This window comes from Silene latifolia, chromosome Y, assembly GCF_048544455.1.
Source record: "Silene latifolia isolate original U9 population chromosome Y, ASM4854445v1, whole genome shotgun sequence".
In the NCBI taxonomy this organism is placed as follows: Eukaryota; Viridiplantae; Streptophyta; class Magnoliopsida; order Caryophyllales; family Caryophyllaceae; genus Silene; species Silene latifolia.
Window position 1 is genome coordinate 256,421,386 of NC_133538.1, and position 10,226 is coordinate 256,431,611.

Below are 10,226 nucleotides of genomic sequence, written 5' to 3' on the forward strand. Positions count from 1 at the left end.
TTTGCCTTAAATTTGGATTTTGTGATTTCAGTTGTTGTCTTTCCTGATTAATTCTAATAGTTGCGCTTCTTAAGGGAGTGGATTAATGTTTAAAGGTGCCATGCCGATTCTTGGGAAGACGCTACGGTTACACTTGGTGTATAGAATCTTCTATACACCACCAATTAAAATGTAACACGTGGCAGAATCTATTTGTAATTGCAAGGGAATTGGGTAGGTGTTTGGAGGGAAAAATTTTCATCATGGGAGGGAAGATGAAAAAGATGGAGGGAAAATAGTTAAGAGTTTTATTAATTTTGGTAACATGAATATAATTATATTTACTATAATTAAATAATATTATATCTTATTTTTCATATCTTTTCAGTTTTCTACTCTAACGTTGAAATCATACGTTTATTTTGTGTTAAAAAAAAACCTAAAATTCATATTGTTGCTTGAACGACTTCATCAATGTCAACTCCTAATCACAACTTTTTCGATCTAAATGAAGAGTATCATGAATTCAATCTACAAGATGAACCGTCATTGGAAGAAATTAATTTGAATGACACGGTACATGAACGAGTCCAAACTGAGACGGCTGAAATTGTGCAAGCGTCCGATGCAACTCAAGGTGGGTCTACTAATTTGTTCCAACAAACAGTTGAACTATTTGATAACGATAATTCTGAAGTTGTTAATGATATTACTAATCCCGAAGTTGGAATGGTTTTTCCCGGGTCAGAAGAATTCACCGCGTTTATATATTCTTATGCATACAAACGTGGTTTCGAGCTTTTTATAAGAACTAATGAGTTCAAAGAAGAGTATAAAGCGAATGGCATAAGTCGATTATCGACTGGTGAAAAGGAATCACGTTTTTTTATGTACAAACGGATGAGAATGATGTGTAAGAAAGGTGGAGAAAACAAACATGAAGGTTCAAATGTTACCGGGTGCAAATTTGTAGTAGATGCTAGATTTCCGAAAGGAAAGACGATGATGGAAATCACGTGTTGTGAGTTAGAGCATAATCATGAGATTATTCCTGAAAATAGGCGTTTTATGGTAAATTATAGGGTTATAAGTGACTATTTCAAAAGGCGAATTATGCTCAACGATGCTGCTGGTATCTCGATTGTTAAAAACTACAATTCTATGGTACTTGAATGTGGGGGACACGAAAATGTTCCATTTAATAATAAGGATGTGAGGAATCTTATAAATCAAGAGAGACGGACAGTGAGGCTAGGCGGCGATGCTACTGCATTGTTGAAATATTTTGAAGAGATGAAAGCGGACAATCCGGATTTTTTCTATGCTATTCGGCGTAATAGTGACGGACGTTTGTCAGACTTTTTTTGGGCAGATGCTCGATGTCGGGCTTTGTTTAAAGCGTTCCCTATGTTCTTTCATATGACACTACATTCATGTGCAATAGGTAATTTAACTATTGTATTATCATCCTTTTAATATGTGTAGTTATATTAATGAAGGAAGAATGGTCAGTTGAAAGCCTGAAAGGAGTGAAAGCATCTAAGTTCATACGGAGTATATATTAGATGATGTTCAGTTAGAATAAAAATGGTCAGCTAGAATAGCATAGAAAGTGATAGTCAGCTAGAATAAAAATGGTCAGCTAGAATAGCATAGAAAGTGATAGTTTTTTTTTGGCAGCTATAGAAAGTGATAGTTGAATGTCCTTATACAAATTTGAAAGTGATAGTTCCTTTCTAATGTTATGTTGAATTGATATGTGTAGCTATATAGTTTTCTCTGTTTTTTTTACTTATGTGACTTCTCTTTGTCTCAATTTACTACTGTTTTTACAGGTTCGAGATGCCCTTTTCACCTTTCGTTGGCGTTAATCACCATGGTAGGTCAACTCTTTTTGCGGCTGCTTTAATATCTCGTGAAAATACAGAAACGTTTGAATGGGTATTCCGACAGTGGTTAGAATGTATGGGCAAGCCTCCTTCCATCATACTTACTGACCAAGCCACAGCGATTGGTAACGCAATTAAAAGTGTATTTGGAATCGATTTTCCTCATCGGCTTTGTCTTTGGCACATAATGAGAAATGCGGCAAAAAATTTGGGTGCATGTGCTGGTTGGCCAAAAATTGAGGTGGAATTGAGAAATGCGGTTCATGACACTATGGACGCCAATGAGTTTGAGGAGGCATGGCGTACAATGGTCCAAAAATATCAGATACAAAACAATCCTTGGATAAAAGAGTCGTATGCACTGAGACGTAAGTGGGTTCCTGTCTATTGGAAAGGTACTTTTTGTGCTGGAATGTCGTCGACACAGCGGAGTGAGCAACAAAATCGATTTCTAAAGACCTTTGTCAGCATCGAAAGCGGTTTGTGTAACTTTGTTCATCAGTTTAAGAATGCCATATTATCAAAGGTAAATGAGGAGAAGCAAATGAATTTCGAGTGCTTAGATAGACCGCCTAAGTTATCACCCGGCTCTATTCTAGTAGAAGAAGTTTTTCATAAACTTTACACAAATACAATGTTTAAGGAGGTACAAGCTGAGGTATTTGGGTTATTTAATACAAATGTGGTAAATATAGGGAAGGTCGGAAATTACACTAGGTACTTGGCCGATGAGATTATTGTTGATCCGCCATGGAGGAGAGGAGCTAAAAAATCATATGAGGTGAATATCGACGCCGTTGAGGTAGATTTTACTTGCTCGTGTAAGCTTTTTGAGTTCAAGGGTATTTTATGTAAACATATTATCCGGTGTATACAACTCGAAGATATCAAGTACATTCCCGACAAATACATTTTAGATTGTTGGCGAAAAGATATTGTAAGAGGGTACGAGCACATTCGGGTGGGTTATTACGATCCGGAAGCATATGCTAGAGTGAAAAAGTCTATGAAAATGAATGAGAAAAATGATTACATTGCTAGACTGGCTTTACAAGATGACGAGGCTTACGCCATATACGAGGCTGGAATAGCGGATTTGAGCAAAAAATTGGAGAATCACGTGGGAGTCGACACCATCAGCTCCTCCGGAACAGGGGGAAATTCGTCTAAAGTTTGGGGACGTAGGAGGTTACAAAGGAAAGAAAATAATCAAAGACATATCATTAAGAACCTACCACCTCCGGTTGAAGGATGTATAAAGGATCCGGTTGATAAAAGAGGTGTGGGGAGGGCAAGAAAACCAAAACAGAAGACTTTTAGAAAAAGAAGCGATGGATCATCGCAACCCACCCCATCGAAAAGAAGCGAGCACCAACATTTGATTTAAACTCCACGAGTTTTTTTCAGAATGTAATTCGTTATTTTGGTATCACGGACTATGTTTGCATCATTATTTTTGTCGATTTCCTGTTAAACTGGCAGAATGATTTTTGTACTAGCAAATAAATAGGTTTTTGGTTCCGAAAATTAATTTCGGTTAGCAAGCAACTGAACTGTGTTGTCCGGGTTTTTACTGCATTGCAGAAGTAATAAGAAATCGCATTCTGATGCAGTGCGTGCTTGGGATCGAACTCGGGTTTGCGGAGACTGCAAGTTTTTAAAGGCATCCTCGTAACCAATTAAACAAGGGTATCAGCACGTCCATTTATACATTCTAATTCATTATATTGCAATTTACCAGTTAAAAAAAACGTGTTATATTCTAATTCATTATATTCTAATTCATTATATTGTAATCTTAACATATCTTATATCTTATAAAATATTCTACCAAGCCTATAATTATGTTATACTTGCCTAAAATCATGGCTAGAATTAAGCATAGAATTGATCATGAATATTTTTTTTTATTATATTTTGATTTTTTGTATATTTTGTTATCTTTTCTTTCTTTTTTTAATTTCAAAAAAGATGACTTTATGTAACAAAAAAGATGGCTTTACGTAACAAAATTTTTTTGTATATTTTTTTATCTTTTCTTTCTTTTTTTTTATTTTTTTAAAAGATGAATTACGTAAAAAAAATTTTGTTAATATTTAAGGATCCATAATTTGTCATATTAATTATATGGAGAAATAAAATTGATACTTTCGGATGATAAAAAAAAGAACCTTCAATAATATAAAATTTCATAACTTTGAATTTATTCGTAACAATACTAAATGTAAATAAAATTAAACCGGATTATTCGTAACAATGCGAAACAACATAAACGAATTCTAAAATACTATCTTCTTGCAGCTTTTGCGTACTCCACCGCCTCTTCTTTTTCTCCCTCTCCCACCCTTTGATGATGAGCATGGAGGTGGGGTCTCGAGCATAACTACGTCACTATCGTAGTCATTTTCATCATCCCTTACGATGATATTATCGATTTTTGGTGTCGCCACCATCGAAATATCATCGTCAATTTTTGTCCAATATTTTTTGTCGAGGGGGAGATTAGAGTTAAGAATATTGTACTCCTCCTCGTACATATTTTTTAAAAGCATATTGGATGTTGGTGCTATTCGAGACATAGCTTTCGAAACTACGTCGTGACCAACTTCCTTTAACATTTCTCGCATAAATAAGCGAAAAACGATTAGGTCACCAACATGTTGTTTGTTTGATGTTGCCATTCTCACAAATTTTTTGCTAAAGGAATTAAGATTTTGAGTAGAAGTAAAATGGAGATGAATGATAATAAAATGGAGGGTTTAGGGTTGTATTTATAACAATTTTTTCCCTCCAATTTTATATTTCACTAAAGAAATTTCCCTCCAATTTTTTTCATTTTCCCTCCAAAATAGTATTATAAGAGTAAAAAAAATGAGCACATAACACCTTAATATCAAATAATTTAGATAAATAAATGTGTAGATGTGTCTTGAACAACTGGTTGGAGTGCTATATTTTATACTAGAGATCGCAGGTTCAATACTCAATAGCAGCATATAATTATTATTTTTTTAATCAAAAAACGCAATTGGAAAAAAATGATGAGCAATGACTCATAGAAGAATCGAACTCTGGTATTAAGGAGAAGAGTATCAATATTCAAGGTAAGCATTGTAACCAAATGAGCAAGGGTATCAGCACATGCATTAAACTAAATTATAATCTATTTAGTTGTCTTAAATAATTACGTAAATTTTAATAACGTTGAAATGATTATTCGAATGAACGTTCAAGAACCACGATAACTCTTAATTCCCACATAACCGATCATTCTATTATATTAAATTAAATGCTTGCATTTCTCTTTATATCTCATAATATAATTAAACTCAATCGATCGCATTTAGTATTAACTTTTATTCCGTTTTGAAGGCTTAGGGTTTCAGGTTTTAAGGTTTAGCATTGTAACTAAGCTAAACTATAATCTATTTAGTTGTCTTAAACAATTACGTAAATTTTAGTAACGTTGAATTGATTATTCGAATATACGTTCATACGAGCACGATAACTCTTAGTTCTTACATACCCGATCATTCTATTATAATTAAATTAAATCATTAAATGCTTACATTTTTCTTTTAATCTCATAATATAATTACGCTCAATCGATCGCATTTAGTATTAACTTGCATTAAACGATCATTCTGTTAATGTTCCCGTTAAATCTATCACGTTTATGATTAAATCACATAAAATGATTACATTAGTATTGTAACGTTCAATCAAGCACATTATCTTTGTACCCCCATAGACCGATAATTTAATTATTAACACGTTATATATCGATCCCATTTAGCATTAAATCTCATATACTGATCATTTTATTACAATTAGGTTCAAACTAGTACATTATCCCTTTTAGAATAACATAAAGCGATCATTTCAATCGTTCGCGTTTGTCATTACGTTCATTCTCCTATCATAATTACGTGATGTCTTATTTTGCGTAACCCTAAACCTTATTAAATTAAACCTAAACCCTGAAACTTTATAAATCCTTAAACCCCAAAACCCTAAACCTTAAAAACCCGATACCCTAAGCCTTCGAAACCCTGAAACGTTATGTCTTTCTTCACCATTTTGTACTACCGTCAATTTTTAATTAATAAAATTATATTTGCATAATTCAATTATAAAAATATTTTTCCTTGTTGATGTCAGTTTTTTTACTAATAATAAGGTAAGAATTGTATTAGAGCACAATCATTTGTATGATCCGATTTGGCGTACGAATGTCCATATGATTCTATCAACAATGTCAATGTTTTGCTAACGTCAATTTTTAACTAATAACGTAATAATTGTACATTTCAATTATTAACATTATTTTTTCTCTACTAGGGGCGTTATCGAGCGAGTCGAGCCCGGGCTTGGCCTTGCTCGGATTGTGCTCATAAAGTAAAACTCGAGCTCGAGTCGATCTCGAGCTTACCCGAGCTTCAAAAAATTGTGCTCGTTATCAAGCTTGCGTACTTTAACGCGAGCTCGAGTCAAATTCAAGCTCAACTCGAGCCTATATATAATTGTTGATTGTTCATTTTTTTTCTCTCTCGAAATTTTCAATACCAAGGCTCAAAATATTTATATACAAATATTGGAAAATCAACGAGGCATATTTGATATGTGTGATACAAATATATAATCATGACAAAACATTTTTATAAAATATGAGTAACATTTTATCTAATTATACAAGTTCGAGTCTGCTCACGAGTTTTTCGAGTCGAGCCAACGTTTGCTCAGCTTGACTCGTTAAGCTCTCGATCCGAGCTCACGCGAGCCGAGTTTTGACCGAGCCGAGCTCGAGTTGCTCGCGAGCTGTCTCGTCTCATTAACAACCCTATTCTCTACTAATGTCAACTTTTTACTAATAAGCACGAAGATTTGTATGATACGATTTGGAGCACAAATATTGGTTGATTAGATTAATATTGTAAATTTTTCATCAAGGACATTACGGAGTATATTTCTAGCATTTACAGTAATGCTAATTTTTGAATAATAACATAAAATTAATAATCGTAGTTTATTTTCGTAGTACGAATTTTATCGATTAAGTACATAACATTTTACCAATTTGTTCTATTTAATATCCTTAGGCCTACCTTGCTCACGAACAAGGACCAAAATGAAAAAGTCAACCCTCCTGCGTATGCCTTTCCAGTTTCCACCATCTCCGTTCGATTTCGATTTCAATTTCGATTTCTTAAACTTGTAAACCTAATTACTCAATAACCAAAACACAACTTTTCAAGTCAATTAAATTGTTGGATTTCTTAAACTCAATGAGATTAAAAATTGAAGAAAAACATTGAGCATCACTGCCAACATTGATTATCGATCAGATTTCTTAAACGCCGGCTACTCAAATTTTTAATCTGATTATCGATCGATTACTTGCTATTTCAATTTCTTTAGATTATAATTAAGGGTTGGGTTCTTGGAGGCCGTTTCGTGGTGGCAAAACCGCCGATTTGGCAGGGTTCTTGGCGCGGTGACCGAGGGCGACGTGATCATCGTGTTCATGCTAGGGTCTTCGGCGTCATAGGTCGCCGGCGCCGGAGATGTTGACGGCAAAGAGGTATCACAGCAAGCACGGAGATCTTCACGGTAGTTGTACGGAATAACCCTTTCCATGAAACATGACGATGGTGGCCCGAGGGTTCGCCGGCGTGAGAATCATCCACGTCGGTAAGTATTTGACGGCGAAGTGGACGGAGTTCAGGCTAGACATGGACGATATTTTCACAGTTGCCACAAATTTTGTTCTACTGTTATTAATGAAAGAAGGAAGGAAATTAGAAGGAAATAACTAGAAAATAAAAATAATAATATTTAATAAATTTGTTAAAAAATTTCATAATAAATTTTGAAAGTTCAAATTTCAAATTTAAATTGACTCTCAAAATGTACAAAATAAAAGTTGAAAAGGATTCTATCTCAATTTCTACAGTTGCCACATGTCACGATGTTATACGCAGTGTATAGAAGATTCTATACACTGAGTGTAACCGTAGCCTTTTCGCCGATTCTTGGGTCGAATTATAGTTCTTTCTTAGTTTTGATTGAAGTAGGATTAATTTGCTTAGTTTTTACATTTTGCTTTTCATGTGTTGTGGTACTTTGTGATAGTTTTGAAAAAGAACGTTATTAGTTTCATTTTTTCCTTGTTTTGTGTGCTGCAGATCGAGGGAGAGGCCCACTCGCGGGTGAGTTCCGTTATCTCTGCTCGTTAGAATTCTAATTGATGCGTACTACTCTATCCGTCCTAATCATTCATTTACCTTTAATTTACATACTGCTCCAAAAGATTACAAAATGAAATAGGTGATTTGGATGGAGCCGGTGTTGGAAATGATGGCTGTAAAAGCCAAGTTGCTTTGTCCAACTTTCCTTTTGGTATCCCACATCGGTGGATTAGTTTGGTCTCCATGTGTTTATATTGGCTTTTGTCTATCACTAGCCAATTGTGTGGACCAAGGAGGCTTTTGTTGGGAGTATTGGGCCTGTGGGTTTGGGTCCAAACACACACGCGCGCGCGCGCCGGCCCGGCTCGAGCTCGGGCTCGGGTTTGGGTAGAGCACCTGCGGTGCGGGCCAAAGGCCCCCTTTTAATCTTTTTTTTTGGGCTTGTGTGTAGTGGGCTGTCCACATTCAGTGTACTGGATTTGTAACAGTCAGTCAATTAAGGCTGTTAGTGGAGCGATTAAAGAGCTGTTAATGCTCCACTAATCCCGTTTGACTGCTGCGTTTGTGGAGCAGTTTTTGGCTCCACTGTTGATCTATTTTCGCTATAAATAGATCAACACGCCTCTCTCCAGAACACACACAACAATACTCTCCTCTCTTCTTTCTCCTCTTCTCTACTTATAATTTCTGGGTAATGATTATTATTTCCGTTCCAAGTCTCACAGTTTTGAGTGGGCGTTACTGAGTGGAGACTGTAGTGTTATCCTTGGGGAACTACCGGCACTAGCTGATCGCCACCACGGTCGTACCGGAATATAGTTTTCAAGGCAGTGGCTCCGTTACCACGGCACTACAATTCGGGTTATATCTCTTCTGTTTTTTCGCTTTTCATTGTTACTGAATCATTTACTCCAACAATTTGAAAACTATATATTTGTTGTTGTTAATTGCTGTAACAATGTCGTCTGTTTTAGCAAAAACCCTTCCTGATTTGACTAAACTTGAGAAATTAGACGGTCATAACTATAAGCGTTGGTCACAGAAACTGTTGATGTTTTTCGAACAACTGGAAATTGATTATGTGCTGTTTAGTGACCCGCCTGCTCCTGTTAAAGAGGCTCCTGTTACTGAGACCGTAGAGAACACCCCTCCTGCTAAATCTGCTGCTAAGTCAAATGAAGAGGATATTAAGAAATTTGATAAGGACAATAAACTTGTTAGATGCCAGCTTCTAAACAACATGACCGACACCCTTTTTGACCTATTTATGGTTCATAAGTCCTCCAAACTGATATGGGAGTCCTTAGAAGCCAAGTATGGGGCTGATGATGCGGGGAAAAAGAAATATGTTGTGGGTAAGTGGCTGGAATTTCAGATGGCTGACGGGAAACCCATCATGGAACAAGTTCATGTCTACGAAAACCTATGTGCTGATGTAGTGAATGAGGGTATGAAATTAGATGACATTTTCGTGGCTAATGTTCTGTTAGAAAAGTTTCCTCCCTCCTGGTCTGACTATAGGAACCACCTTAAGCATAAGAAAAAGGACCTGTCTCTCCAAGAACTAGTAGGACACATGAGGACCGAAGAGGCAAATCGCCTTAAAGACAAACCCGTTAGTCAACCCGTTAAAAACATTCTGCTTTGTTAATGCTAATCTGGTTGAGTCGGTGGTCCGTCTTATCCGAGAAGTTCAAGGGTAAGGGTAAGGCCAAGGTTGGTCAGGGTAAGAACCAGGGTCAGGCTAAGAAGAATGGTCCAGGGAAGCATACCAAACCAGTTGCTAAGATTCAGAAACCAAAGGGTCCCATTGTTTGCTACGTCTGTGGGAAAACTGGTCACAAAGCCTACCAGTGCACTGAAAAGAAAACTGCTGAAGCTAATGTTGCTGTGACTGACGATGTCATTGCTGCTGTGGTTGTGGAAGCTAATCGGTGGGCAATCTTCTTGAATGGGTCTTGAATCTTGGTGCTTCTAGACACCTCCTCTGTCCGATAAGGGGTTATTTCTTGAGTTCGAGGAAGTAGGCGATGGGGAATGTGTCTACATGGGTAATTCTTCATCCGCAATCATCACGAGCAAAGGCAAGATCTTTCTCAAACTCACCTCGGGAAAACACTTGCTCTCACCAATGTTTTATTTATACCCTCATTGCGTCGAAACCTCGTGT

At 36.3% G+C, this 10,226-nt stretch overlaps 2 protein-coding genes across 2 annotated transcripts; both read left to right on the plus strand.

The window, feature by feature from the left end:
* The first annotated feature begins 453 nt into the window (after positions 1 to 453).
* LOC141630495 (protein FAR1-RELATED SEQUENCE 5-like) lies at positions 454 to 3,255 on the plus strand. Its single transcript, XM_074443303.1, has 3 exons — positions 454 to 1,423; positions 1,465 to 1,486; positions 1,815 to 3,255. Exons 1-3 carry the CDS (start codon positions 454 to 456, stop codon positions 3,253 to 3,255), a joined length of 2,433 nt encoding a protein of 810 aa, XP_074299404.1.
* A 5,759-nt stretch (positions 3,256 to 9,014) lies between these two features.
* On the plus strand, positions 9,015 to 10,018 carry LOC141630496 (uncharacterized). The gene is made up of 3 exons (XM_074443304.1): positions 9,015 to 9,326; positions 9,432 to 9,702; positions 9,819 to 10,018. Exons 1-3 carry the CDS (start codon positions 9,015 to 9,017, stop codon positions 10,016 to 10,018), a joined length of 783 nt encoding a protein of 260 aa, XP_074299405.1.
* The last annotated feature ends 208 nt before the right edge of the window (positions 10,019 to 10,226 follow it).